General features: G+C 55.8%; 1 protein-coding gene across 11 annotated transcripts in view; it reads right to left on the bottom strand.

Annotated features, from left to right (window-relative positions):
* TMEM175 (transmembrane protein 175) overlaps window positions 1–14,196 on the bottom strand; it is a 38,959-nt gene that overhangs the window by 1,629 nt on the left and 23,134 nt on the right. The window contains exons 2-11 of one of the 11 annotated variants that reach the window (XM_036991493.2): window positions 9,493–9,652; window positions 9,201–9,239; window positions 8,461–8,555; window positions 6,741–6,792; window positions 6,373–6,408; window positions 5,639–5,722; window positions 5,106–5,270; window positions 1,692–1,790; window positions 1,225–1,303; window positions 936–1,071 (exon numbers count right to left, since the gene is read on the bottom strand). In XM_036991493.2, the coding sequence (XP_036847388.2) occupies window positions 936–1,071; window positions 1,225–1,303; window positions 1,692–1,790; window positions 5,106–5,270; window positions 5,639–5,722; window positions 6,373–6,408; window positions 6,741–6,792; window positions 8,461–8,555; window positions 9,201–9,239; window positions 9,493–9,645 (938 nt within the window). In that variant the 5' untranslated portion in view covers window positions 9,646–9,652. Of the gene's footprint in view, window positions 1–935; window positions 1,072–1,224; window positions 1,304–1,691; window positions 1,791–5,105; window positions 5,271–5,638; window positions 5,723–6,372; window positions 6,409–6,740; window positions 6,793–8,460; window positions 8,559–9,200; window positions 9,240–9,492; window positions 9,653–14,196 lie in introns of all 11 variants that reach the window. The other 10 variants (XM_036991490.2, XM_036991508.2, XM_036991514.2 and 7 more) reach the window with 10 other exon arrangements.

Raw genomic sequence — 14,196 nt, 5'->3', positions numbered from 1 at the left:
CATGGGGCCCTCTTGGGGTCTGTAACTGCCCATCTACTTGGGGAGAAGCCCCATAGAGCTGAAGGGGGTTTGCCTCCATGGCTCTGATTCCTGGGCTAGCTTCAAGGAGCAATTCCAGGGCATGGCAGACCCCCGCTTCTCCCCATCATGGGGGTTGTGGGGCTGCTGCTGTCCAACTGCATGCCTGAGACACCACTGTCCTCACAGCTGGGCTCCACACACAGGGGCAGGAGACACAGCCTGGGGACCCCCACCTGCGTCTTCAGGGCTATGGCTCTGGGTGGGGGAAAGAAAACTGACTCGACTTCCCAGCTACACCTGTTCCTTGGAGCTACTTGGTGAGGGGTGGGAGCTAGTGTGGCCCCGGCTGCACGGTATAAGCAAGGCCAGATCCTTCCAGAACCTTAGGTCTAAGCCTCAGAGAGTGGCACCAATGAACATTCACTTCCGACTTTTAAAAGCTCACATATACAGAAGGAGAAGAAAACTACCAAGAGAGGAGAGTCGATACTTCAAACTGTCAGATACAGGACACAAATCAGTGTTTGAGCATGTCGAATTGGGTAAGAACACGCTGAAATACATGAAAAACATGGAGCAAGAGACCAAAGGACGCACGATTCTAAGGAAAAGCAGATGGAACGCTGAGAAAGAGCAGTATCAGCCTGGAGGCATGGGGAGGCGGGCCCCAGAGTGGGGACGCCGGGGGGTGGGGAGAGGCCCGCTGTACACCCTAGGGGCCCCTGGCACCCCTACCCACTGCCAAGGACGTCTGGCCTGGGAGACCCTGTGCTCTGGGGAACTCTGCCAAGGGCACGGCTCTTCCTTCAGGGGAAGGTGGTGCCAGGAGGCATGAGCACATTTGTGGGGTTGGCAGATGGGAGGCACTGTGGGCCCCTCCATCAAGCCTGGGGTGGCCTGAGCTTCGCCCTTACCAGATGTCCAGAATGAGGAGTGTAGCCACAATGGCATAGACCCCGTCACTGAAGGCCTCCACCCGCTCTTTGCTGAAAGGCTCGTGCAGGTCAAAAGTGAAATACTCCACACTGTGAGCTGGGGGCTCCCGGGGGCCTATGGATGAGGCAGGAGTGGGGACCTGGCCAAGCCCTGGGGTCCTGGTGCCAGTGTGGACATCGCTGCCCTCTTCCCCAAGGGGACGGGAGCATGCAGGCCAGGGACCCTACCCACATGCCGAGGCCCAGACCAGCCCACCCAGGCACCTACCCACAAGCTTGCCTCTGCACCAGCTGGCAGCCTTGCTGAGGTAGGGCAGGAAGATAACCGTCGCCATGAGCACGTATGACTGTAAGACAGACACATCGGGGTGGCCTGGTGCCTCCACGGAGGTGCGTGGGGGTGGGCAGAGCTTGGAGTCCCACTTGAAGCCGATCCCCTCCAAAGGGGAGACAACATGAGAAACAGGAAAACAGGTGGGTTAAACTTCAAGACGAAGAGGATTTCTGTGTGTCAAGGGATAGTCCCAGGAGAGTGACAAGAAAAGGGGAGAATATTTCCAAGCTGCATCTCTGATAGGGATCTCAAACCTAGAGCCCAGAGAGCTCCTACCACTCTGTAACAAAACACAAGCCCCTCAGTGGGAAAAGGATGGGACAGACATTCCTCCAAGATTCACAAATGGCCAACAAGCCATGGGAAAGGCCAGTCAAAACCGCACCCGGATCCCACCTCACCCCCAGGAGGATGGCTCCACAAGAGCACAGCACTGCGGGCGAGGGTGCGGGGAGGCTGGGAACGTGCAAAGCTGGTGGGAACGTAAAACGGTGCAGCCGCTGTGGGGACAGCACAGAGGATCCTCAGAAAACCGCACAGAACTGCCACACCACCCAGCAACCCCACATCCGGGAACAAACCCCAGCCTGGGAGAGTCGTCTGCACCCACGCCCATGGCGGCAGTGTTCCCGACAGCGGAGATGTGGGGGCAGCCGGTGTCCACCGAGGGACGGGTGGCCAAGCACAAGGCCGTCGCCTAGGCAGGGGGATGTTCCTCAGCCCCGACGAGGAGGCAGTTGTGGCTTGTGTCTCACACAGTGAATTGGAGGACAAGTTAAATGAAAGATGCCAACATAAAAGCCTCCTAATTTTGATTCTATTTATAAGAAATAGTCAGAACAGGCAAATCTATAGACAGGGCAAGTAGCTCAGTGGTGGCCACGCCTGCAGGGAGGAGGATGGAGAGTGAGGGTGGGTGGGTACAGGGTTCTGTCTGGAGTGACAAGAAAGCTCTGAAACGACAGAAGTGGCAGCTGCCTGGCGACATGCATGAATTCAACACTGCTGAGTGGTATGCTTCAAAATGGCTGTGATAGTAAACCTGTTCATGTATGCAACACATTGTTCCAGGGGAGGATGGAGACCAGGTGGCTGCTTCCCGGGTCCTGTGGTGGTGGCAGCCGGTCCCCTGGCCCTGGGCTCTGTGAGGCTCTGCTCACCTGCAGCTGTCGCCTCCATGGTACAGCCTGAGCCCTGCCACCTGCCCCACCCCTGTCTTGCATGCCACACCGAGGGCTTTGGGGCACCCAATGCGCCCAGGTACACTCAGGGAGACAGTGGCTTTCACAGGCAGGCGGGGCAAGTCAGTGCCCAGCCTGTTTCTGACCCGTCTCCATGCTTCAAGAGCCCACCTCACACACATCATTCAAGAAACGTGCACCAGGGGGGTGTCTACAGGTGCAAGGCAGGTGAGTGCAGAATGTTCCAGGAGGTGGCAGCTGGGCCATAGCACAACCGGCTAGAGGGGATGCTTCAGAATAGGGGGGGAAGGAGAAAATGAACTAGTGCAAGAGGGAAAAGAGAGAAACCAAGTCCTGTGGAGGGCAAGTGGCATCTAAACAGCCACTGGAAGGAGCAAGCAGGTGGCACGTGCCCAGGCCTGGAGCAGTGAGAGCCTATGGGAAGTGCAGGCCACCTGGTGCTGTGAGTGTCACCAGGGGAGGCCAGGATGGCCTGCACCAGGGTGGTAGCAGGGGATGTGCCTGGACAGCGGACCCAGCGTAGTGTCCAACTAAGGGAAGGGGCTGGAAGGACACCTGGGAGGCCGGGGCCACGGGCTGCTGGGAGGCCGTGGTGGGTGTGCCTGGGCGTCAGGAAGCTCTGTCACTAGCTGTCTCACAGGGGGTGATGGATGTGGGCCCCCAGGCAAGGAGGCAGGGGGTGGAAAGGTGAGGCGAAAGGTGTCAGACCTGCCCTGCAGGGAAGGAAGACGAAGCAGCAGGGGGGGTCTGAGGGTCCGCCGTGCCAGGCCCGAGGGACCCTCCCCCTCTCTGGACTTGCTGACTGTCTGAGGGCCCGCTGTGCCAGGCCCGAGGGACCCTCCCCCTCTCTGGACTTGCTGACTGTCTGAGGGTCCGCTGTGCCAGGCCCGAGGGACCCTCCCCCTCTCTGGACTTGCTGACTGTCTGAGGGTCCGCTGTGCCAGGCCCGAGGGGCCCTCCCCCTCTCTGGACTTGCTGACTGTCTGAGGGTCCGCCGTGCCAGGCCCGAGGGACCCTCCCCCTCTCTGGACTTGCTGACTGTCTGAGGGTCCGCCGTGCCAGACCCGAGGGGCCCTCCCCCTCTCTGGACTTGCTGACTGTCTGAGGGTCCGCCGTGCCAGGCCCAAGGGACCCTCCCCCTCTCTGGACTTGCTGACTGTCTGAGGGTCCGCCGTGCCAGGCCCGAGGGGCCCTCCCCCTCTCTGGACTTGCTGACTGTCTGAGGGTCCGCTGTGCCAGGCCCGAGGGGCCCTCCCCCTCTCTGGACTTGCTGACTGTCTGAGGGTCCGCTGTGCCAGGCCCGAGGGGCCCTCCCCCTCTCTGGACTTGCTGTCTGAGGGTCCGCTGTGCCAGGCCCGAGGGACCCTCCCCCTCTCTGGACTTGCTGTCTGAGGGTCCGCCGTGCCAGGCCCGAGGGGCCCTCCCCCTCTCTGGACTTGCTGACTGTCTGAGGGTCCGCTGTGCCAGGCCCGAGGGACCCTCCCCCTCTCTGGACTTGCTGACTGTCTGAGGGTCCGCTGTGCCAGGCCCGAGGGACCCTCCCCCTCTCTGGACTTGCTGACTGTCTGAGGGTCCGCTGTGCCAGGCCCGAGGGACCCTCCCCCTCTCTGGACTTGCTGACTGCGTGGCCCTCCCGGCCCACGAGGACCCTCCTCTCCCCATGGCCTGTCTCAACAGGGCACAGTCACCAACCCGATGCTGCATGTCCTGCTGTCCCCAGGCTTCCTGCCACTCACTTCCCAGAACAGCGTGCACCTGCCCCTGCTCTGCTGGCCCCACCCGCGGGTGCCTCAGATGCTGACCTCATCCCCGAGGAACACGCTCTGCAGACCCCTTGCCAGCCTCTTGGTTTTGAATTTGAGATTCTTGAGATGTTTACTGGACAGTTTAAATAATGTGAACTGTTCATTTTTTCACAATTCTCATGATGCTCTGGGTTTAAATATCCATTTTACCTCCCTAGGACTCAGGCCAGGAGCCCTACAGAAGATTTGTACAGTCAGTGGAAATGGCCCTTGTATTTATCTCATTTCTGGGTGACAGATGTGCCACAGATGATATGCCTGTTAACTGGCGCTGACCACCTGGCTCTGAGTAATGTCCCTCCCTCGAGGGCAAGGGTGGGTCTGGCAGAGCAGCAGGTGAGCGCACATGTCCCAGCCCCAGGACTGCTCCTTGGCTTCTCCGGGACTGCAGCACTGCGCTCCCACGCGGGTCCTGCTCGCCCTGGCAGCTCCCTGGGGCTCTTTGTGCCAGAAGCCACTTTAGTGCTGGCTGCCCTGCCAGCTTTGTGTAGACCCTTTACTCACCAAGAAAATGAGCCTGGACCCCAGGCAACTGGATCTCTCCCCTCACAGACTCAGGTGGTCTCTGTGCCCCAGCCTGGCTCCAAGGGCAGCGGCTTGTCACGCCGGAGCAGGTCCCTGGGGCCTCCCCCCACCACCGGCCCTCACTCTTTGGCACCCCACTGGCTGCCCGGCTGCCCCAGGCCTTTGCCCCACTCTATCCCTCCCTCATGCCGATGCCCTGGCTCCCTCTGGGGGCCACCCCACCCCACCCGATTGGGGATGGCTGCTTAGTGAGACAGTCACACCCCTCGGCCTCCCCACTCACCGCAGGGTAGAAGAACAGGGAGAAGCCAGCTGCTGCGAAGCAGAGCGCAGGGCCCTGGAGGACGACGCACAGCACATGCTGCCGGTAGTGGGCCCTGTGGGCGGAGCCCTCTATATGGGGGTTCAGGAGGTGGGGGGAGTGGAAGGCGTACACCACGATCAGGGCCTGTGGGAGAGCAGGCTGCCAGCAAAAACGGGCCTGTGGCCAGTGGGCCCCTGCTGAGGTCGTGCACAGGGCTGGCTGTGAGGCTCATGGAAGGATGTTCCAGGCTGTGGGGGGACAGGAGCCCCCGCTTTGCACCTGGGCTGTGGGTGGGGGGTCTCAGGGAGCCGCCCTAATGCCAAGCTCCCTCTCTCCACATCAGCATAGGCGGCCCCAGCATCTCTGCCTGTGTCCCATGGTGTCCCATGGCGGGGACTCCATGGCAGGTACTGTCTGCATGGCTCTCACTGCAGGCAACAGGCATGTCCTCCCCATGCATGCATGTGTACACTCATGTCCAGGAGAGGGGAAGGCAGGCCCAGGTGACCTACCTGCACGGCCCCGATGGCGATCACACACATACAGAACAAGAAGATGCCCAGAGGCACCTCAGGGAAGGTCACCATTAAGGAAAACTGCAGCCAAAAAAAGGAAACCACAAAAGCAGGTTCTGCAGGGCCCCAGGGCTGCTGTCAGGGCGGAGGCTGGAGCACTGGGGTCTCCTGTCCCCCAAGGGCAATGCCATTGAATGCTTCGAGCCTTTACAGCTGAAGGCTCATCCGATCCCTAAGGAACACCCACCTCTGTGATACACAGCCCCGTGTGCTCAGACCACTGCTCTGTCAGACTGCAGTGAGGGGGGCAGGGGGCTGTGTGGGAGCTGACGGACCAGGAAGTGGGTGGGGACACACGCTGGTGGCGCGTGGGTTCAAGGGCCAGGTGGGAGGCTGGGAGTATCACCAGCATGGAGGAGATGCCCTTATCGGGCCCTTGGAGGCCAGGCCACTGCAGGCCCTGCTCAGGACTGTGGAACCGTCCCCTTCTCCACCAAATGGAAACCCCAGGTACGCACTTTCCCTCACGCAGACCGGACTGCAGTTCCCCCGAACCTTCTCTCCTCTTTGCAACTGTTTGGTCACCGGACCACCATGCCGGTCTAAGAGTTTCTGAGTTGGGGGGGGCATCTAGGGTTCTGAGTCCTCCAGCACAGTGAAGGACAGGCTGGGCCCTGTGGGGCACTCGGCAGGGCACTGGGAGGAGTGGAGGATAAAATCGCAGTACTCACTGTGAATGGCAGGAAGGTGATAGTCATCATGCAGGCCTGGGAGGGAAGGAGGGAAGGGAGGGCTGGGAAGGGAGAAAGGAGGGGAGGCAGGCGGGCCCCTCCACGCCAGCCTTGCAGCACCCGGGGGACTGCCCCAGAAGGATGTCACAGTCCAACACCCTGACCCCAAGGAAGCACATGCCCTCATGCACTCTGCTCAGAGGGGAGGGGCTCATCTTCTCAGTGGTGCCCCCAGGTGTGGGCCCCTTCTAGGCTCTGCACACTCAAAGGCCCAGAGAAGCACGAGGCTGGGTGCTTGCTTTCACTCCTCATGGGAGAGCAGAACTACAGATATAATCATTTCCAAAAAAATGGAAGCAAAAACTCACCAGGTTAAGCAAAGCAAGTGTATCATCTATTTTCCCCACAACCTGGAACAACCTAAACAATTTGAGTAAAACAGGAAAAGATGTGTCATCAATAAAATGTGGTTCTAATAGCATCAAACACCATTTTTTTCTGTTTAAACATCATTAAAAAAGGTCACTTTAAACCAAACTTAAAATATAACCCAGCATGTAAAGTTTGAAAATACTGAAACAAGAAGAAAATAAGTTCCCTGGAAACCACCACTGTTAACACTCCCAGGACTCTTTCCACTGTCTCTCTTCTCACTTAAAGCTGCTTTGAGCCAAGTCAGAACCGGTCTGTAGAAACAATCAGACGCACTTGGCAGCTCTGGGGCACGCTGTCGTCAAAGCTGTGGAGCTGACGGTGTGGCAGTCAGGGCTGCTCCCCCTTCACAGCAGCCGTGTGGACCACAGGGCAGTGAGGTGGCTGGCAGCTCTCCTGGGACTTGCCTGGGTACCAGACTAAAGAAGGCAGCCTGTGAGGTCCCAGAGGAGGCACAGCCTCAGGAGACTGCTGGCTGCCTGTTCCGAGGTGCACAGGCAGGGCCCATGCCTGGCACGTCCCCCTGGTTACCTGAGGACACGGGGACCTGGGAAGGGCAAGCTATGCCCTACAGTGAGTTCGCTCTTTAGGCCTCATGTCTACAGGCCATTTTTAAAAAGGAAGTTTTCCAGGGCATCACTGCCAACCCTACTGAAGCAGCCTACATGACAAGATAGTTTCACTTCAAGGTGGGAAGGGGCCTGGACCCATTGGCCATGGAAGGCCAGCAGGGCTCACTAAGGGCCAACTCTGGACCTGGAAACAAATCCTCTCTGAAGGCCCACTCTCGCTTGGCCCCTTCACTGGGTCCTCCCCAGGCTCTGAACCTCCACTGCAAGGCCTTCTCCTGGGCTGGGCTCAGCGGGCCTTGGTTCCCCTCCAGAGGTTTGTATCCAGCCAGGGGCCAAGGGGCCTCAGTGGGCCAGTGCTCAGGATTGGCTCTGGGGCTGAGTGCCTCTCCAACAGTCAGAGGGGTGCATGCCCTGGAGACCCACCGAGCTCGGGGCAAGAAGCATGGCTGTGAGGGCCTGGGCAGGGGCAGATCTGTGCCACTCCCAGAAGCCAGAACTCGGCATTGGGGTGTGGCCTTTGATGAACCAGTACACAACTGACGTGCCATGTGACTGTACCCACACAGCAGGTCCAGTGGGGAGCTTGGCCATGCCAGCAGGCTGTACGGCCCACCCAGCTCCTGCCAAACCCCCACCAACAGCATTTCATTCCAAGGGCTGATCCTCAGTGCCAACTCTGACCTGAAGCCCACTCTGCCCCTGGGCCCTCCTGTAGGTGTCACAGCCCTGCCATCTCAAGTGGTGCAAGCAGGTGGCCACAGTGGGCCTGGTCCAGACCCAGACAATGTGCGCACCCACGGGAGCCCATCACTCCTGTCTTCACCCCAGTCCCTGGGGCCTGAGCTGCGGGTGCTGCATGCAGATGCCCAAGTGGGGACTCAGAGCAAGAACTCCAGCAGGAGGGGGGCCCCGACTCAGCCGGGGAAGCGCCAGGCCAGCAGGCACCCTGAGAACGGGCGTCTCGTCAGTGCCGTGAGCGCAAGCTGGCTGCAGTGCCCACCTGGCCAAGCCGGGCCCTGCACACACGGGGGGGAGACACAGAGGTGTGTCCTGGCCTGGGAAAAGCCCCTGCCTGACCCCATACCGTGTGTGTGCTGCCCAGGCCACCGTCACGATGAGAAACGTCATCAGGTAGACAGCGATCCTGGTTGCTAGAAGTTTCTGGATACTTCTGTCAAACTGCTGAACAGAAGAGCATCACTGTCAGGGAGAGTGGGGGGGGGCCACGGAGCAGAGGGAGTGGCACGCGTTTCTACTGAATTTCCATCAAAGCCCCAGGAGAAGTATCGTTGAGTCCAGCCCTAAGCAGCCCCCAGGGCTTCCAGCAGCATCCGGGCTCAGGGGGCCTCCACCGCACGTCCCGCTCCGCTGCGCCATCGGAGGACACCCAGGCACACGCGAGGAAGCAGGGCGAGGCACTCACACACACGCCCAGGGCCTTCAGAATGTTTTCTGAAATCAAGTCCCACTTCTAAAGCACTGTGTGTCACCATTTAACTCACAAAACAGGAATATCCCAAGGTGGCTGTGAGTGGGCACCCATCTGGGGGAGGCCCTGTTCCCCAGGCACCATGATGAGACCTACAGGTCCCTGTGCTGGGGACCCTGTGCAAGCACCTCAGGCTGGGGCTGCCCTCTGCTCCTTGTGCGGCTGCTGGCAGCAGACACCTGTAGGGACCCCAGCTCCAGGGTGTGCCTGCCACTGATGCCCTGCTTTTCTTGGCACAGCAAACAACCTTGCCCCTCCCCATCACAGGCACCTAGGGCAGAGCCAGATCTGGCCCCTGAACACTCGCCCCAGACGCTGCAGACTGTTCCAGGTACCTGTTCCGGGGAGATCTCCGTGTGGGTCACAGGCAGGATCTACAAGAAAAGATGGAAAAGGGGCATTTCTTGACCTGGGCGCTAACCGCTACTTGGGTGCCATGGTGTCAGGGACTTGGGCTAATGCTCAGCTGCTCCTCCCACCCCCTCCAGCCGCCTGAGGGGTGGGGAGCCCAGGATGCTGTGAGCTGGGATGGGTTCCACACTGGCCAAGCTCTACTAGAAGGCCAGGGTCCCGTGGGAGACGTGGCTCTGGGGGCTGGCCCTGGGCTGGATGGTGACCCTCACTGACCATTACAGTGGCGATGATGGACAGCAGGGCATCGCTGAAGTTGAGCATGCGGTGGGAATGCTGGACCCCATCAGCAGCCTCCTCATCCCCTGTGCCTGTTGGGGAGCCTTCCTGCATGCTGAGGCCTGGCTCTAGGTTCTGGGGCCGGGACATGGTGGGCCTAGGAAGAAGCACAGGTCTGAGCATGCTCGTGGGTGTCTGCCTCTGCTGGCTTCAGCTGTGACACAGGGTGGCTTGGTGGTGGTTGGAGGAACCCGCCCTGAGGGTCAGGAAGGGTCCCTGCCACTGGTCTCCCCGAGGTGGCCCTTGTGTTTCTAGCCTGCAGTAAGAGTGCCCCGTCACTGATGAGCATTGTGATCTGGGAGGTGTGCTCTTGCCTCAGTTTCCCCACTAGAAATGGGGGAGGTGAGAGAAGGTATGCGTGACACATGGTGAGGGCTCTACACACCGTCACGAGGGGAGGGAGCCTGAAGTCCTGGACCACAGCTCCAGGCGCCCTGCTACTGGGTGCTTTGACCTGGAACTTGGGGTGTCCTAGGTGACCGAGTCCCAAGGGCCTCCTGGGGACCTTGGGGTGCTATGCTGCATGCCCATTTCCCTTCAGGGCCGTAACCACAGGGGGAAAATCAGGGCCCTGGAAGGAAACCAGCTGGCCCCTGGCCGCCCTTCTACCAATGCCAGTGGTGGGCCCTCCCGCTGGCGAACGGCGTGCTGGGTGTCTGCCAGGTAGAGGCCAAGGAGCAGACGTAAACACTCCTCAGCACAGAGCTCCCTGAACGTTTCAGTATCAGAGGTAGGTCTGGAAAGATCAGCAAGATGTCAGCTAAGGGGCCTTCAGGCAGAAGAAAGGCTGGCTCCCCGGGGGAACAGGGGCCAGCGTGGCTGGGGTGGTCAGAGGCTCTGTGGTGGGAACTCCAGCTGCACAAGGAAGGCTGTGCACCGCAGGGCACCAAGTAGCTCCAGACTTTGAGTTCTGTTCTGAAACCAGAGTGACCCTTTTACAGTTTGCTGGGCTCTACCCTGGAGGTGCAGTGGGCAGTGGACAGTGTCCACAGGCCAGGACAGAGGTTGGGGGTGGGGCTGGATGAGACCGTCTGAAATGGTGTGGAACTCTGGGGACCTAGTGGCCTGCATCTGGGAAGGGGCAGGGGGCGGAGGGCGGGGAGGGGTGTCTCCAACAGGCTTTCAGCTGTTCCCAGGGAAAGGGCTTCTTCAGGACAGGTGCTCCCAGTGGCAAACCTTTGGATGAAGGAAGACAGGCAGGGAAAGGTCCTGGGTCTTGCCCAGAGGAGGACACTGCCGGCCCTGGCAAGGCAACAGGGTGGGACAAGGAGGCCAGGGAGCGAGCGGGCGCATGGAGATGCTGCACACCACTGAACAAGGTGCCCACCCTCATCGCGGACAAAGCAGAAACAAAGAAACCCACCCAGAAATGGGTAGAGGAGGCTTACTGGCAATTTTTGAACAGGAAAATCAAATTGCCAATGAACATGTAAGACACTCAGCTTCACTAGTGCCCAGGGAAATGTGAGAATAAGGTGACACTGCTGATGCCCGCACATGATTACAGGTGGTGGAGATGGGGGCACAGAGCTTGGGCAGGAGCGCATGGGGCCATGTGTGGAGGCGACACTAGTTCTGGAGGCTGCAGACAGCAGCTTCATTCCGGGTGTGGTCTCCACATGCACGAGGACAGGGAGATGGACAGGGTCTGCACAGGAACACGGCTCATTTGCACAGTGAAGTCAAAGTGTACCAGCTGAGCAATAGGAAACAGACCACTCAGCACTAAATGCACTGCTGGGAAGTGCTCAGGACTGTGTGCGCATCCCTGGCGGGTCCTGTGTGGGAGCCCTGGCCCCCAGTGGGGGGTACCGGGTGATCAAGCTTAGCTGAGGGTAGGGGTGGGGGTCTCATGGAGTCAGTGTCCTCTCTCCACTGCGTGAGGACACAGTGATCAGGTGGCCATCTGCAGGCCAGGAAGTGGGCCCTCACCCCGAAGCAAACTGGATGCAGCCTGGACCTCAGGTGCCCAGCCGCCAGGACTGAGGAATAAGTGTCTCTGTTTAATTTAAGGCTCCAGTGCGTGGAGGCTTGTCACCTTTAAGGCCCTAGTCCTCGGCGCTCTGTCACTGTAGCACACACTGAGACAGGAAGTGAAAAATAGATGAAATACATCTACATGTATAAAACTCAGAAATGCGGTGTTTAGAAGAATAAGTTGCACAATGACACATACCATTTGCATGTTTAAAACATATAAAACCACCATGTTTTCCTCATGATTAAACATGTACACACACAGTAAGAATACAAAAACACAAGAACATTTACCAACTTCAGAATAGCATGACAGTGACAGAGGCAGGGCAGGGTGACAGACAGGGTGAGGAAGGAGTTTTAGCTTTTGACTGTATCTCCTATTCCTCATTTTACTCACTTTCTAAAGGTTACATCCCATAGCGCCCCCTACGCCCAGCTCTTTCACGTAGCAAAATGCATTTGAGATTCCTCCGTGCTGTGGGAGCATCAATATGCTTTGACTGTTGTGTGGTTGATTCCACTATGTGGATGCACCTGTTTGCAAATCCTTTCACCAGGTGCAAAGTGTCGGTTGTTCCCAGTTTTTGGTGGTTATGAATAAAGCCACTGAGAATATTCACACCCAGGTATTTGTGTAAACATGTCTTTATTTCTCTTGGGTAAATACCTCAGAATAGGTCTGGTGGATAAGTGCATGTTTAACTTTATGAGAAACTTCCAAGCCAATCACCAAAGAAGCTGCCTTATTCTGCATTCCCACCAGCGGCATATAAGGGCTTCAACCGCTCTCCATACTCTCCAGCATTTGGTTTCGCAAGGTTTATAACGCTTTTTTAAAAATTTTAGCTATACTGATACATGTGCAGTGTCATCTCATTTTGGTTTTAATTTTATTTCTCTATTCACTGGCTAATGGGCATTTTATTTTCATGTGACTACTTTTCTTTTAAGTTCCCATTTATTTAACTCTTTAAGCACTTTTAAAACTTGAAATATAGTTGATATACAATATTATATTGGTTTCAGGTGTGCAACACACCAAATTGACAATTACACTACATTAGTAAGTACTCGCCATGATATACATACATCTGTCAGCATACAAAGATATTACAGTATGACTATCTTCCCTTAGCTGTACTTTCATCCCCATGACTAATTTATTAGATAATAGTGGCTTTTTTTTAAATTATGAAAGGAACTATTTATTGAACACATTAAATGCTATAAACTGGTCTAGGCATTTATTTTATTATTTTATTTTTATTTTGGTATCATTAATCTACAATTATATGAGCAACATTATGGTAACTAGACTCCCCCCTCCCCCCATTATCAAGTCCACACCACATACCCCATTAGAGTCACTGTCCACAAGTGCAGTAAGATGCTACAGAATCACTACTTGTCTTCTCTGTGTGGTACAGCCCTCCCCATGCCCCCCCTACATGATGTATGCTAATCATAATGCCCCTTTTCCCCCTTATCCCTCCCTTCCCACCCATCCTACCGGTCCCTTTACCTTTGGTAACTGTTAGTCCATTTTTGCGTTCTGTGAGTCTCATGCTGTTTTGTTCCTTCAGTTTTTGCTTTGTTCTTATACTCCACAGATGAGTGAAATCATTTGATATTTGTCTTTCTCTGCCTGGCTTATTTCACTGAGCATAATACCCTCTAGCTCCATCCATGTTGTTAAAAAAGGTAGGATTTGTATTCTTCTTATGGCTGAATAATATTCCATTGTGTATATGTACCACCTCTTCTTTATCCATTCATCTACTGATGGACACTTAGGTTGCTTCCATATCTTGGCTATTGTAAATAGTGTTGCGATAAACATAGGGGTGCATCTGTCTTTTTCAAACTGGGCTCCTGCATTCTTAGGGTAAATTCCTAGGAGTGGAATTCCTGGGTCAAATGGTATTTCTATTTTTAGTTTTTTGAGGAACCTCCATACTACTTTCCATAATGGTAGAACTAATTTACATTCCCACTAGCAGTGTAGGAGGGTTCCCCTTTCTCCACATCCTTGCCAACATTTCTGGTTGTTTGTCTTTTGGATGTTGGCCATCCTAACTGGTGTGAGGTGATATCTCACTGTGGTTTTAATTTGCATTTCTCTGATGATTAGTGATGTGGAGCATCTATTCATGTGCTTGTTGGCCATCTCAATTTCTTCTTTGGAGAAGTGTCTGTTCAGCTCCTCTGCCCATTTTTTAATTGGATTATTTGCTTTTTGTTTGTTCAAGTGTGTGAGCTCCTTATATATTTTGGATGTCAACCCTTTATCGGATATGTCATTTATGAATATTTTCTCCCATACTGTAGGATGCATTTTTGTTCTATGGACTGTGTCCTTTGCTGGACAGAAGGTTTTCAGCTTGATATAGTCCTACTTATTCATTTTTGCTTTATTTTGCTTTTGTTTTCCTTGCCCAGGGAGATATGTTCATGAAGAAGTTGCTCATTTTATGTCCAAGAGATTTTGCCTGTGTTTTTTTCTAAGAGTTTTATGGTTTCATGACTTACATTCAGGTCTGTGATCCATTTCAAATTTACTTTTCTGTTTGGGGTTAGACAATGATCCAGTTTCATTCTCTTACATGTAGCTGTCCAGTTTTGCCAATACCAGCTGTTGAAGAGGCTGTCATTTCCCCATTG

This window comes from Manis javanica, chromosome 5 (assembly GCF_040802235.1).
Source record: "Manis javanica isolate MJ-LG chromosome 5, MJ_LKY, whole genome shotgun sequence".
NCBI lineage: Eukaryota > Metazoa > Chordata > Mammalia > Pholidota > Manidae > Manis > Manis javanica.
This window is presented reverse-complemented; position numbering and strand designations above follow the sequence as displayed.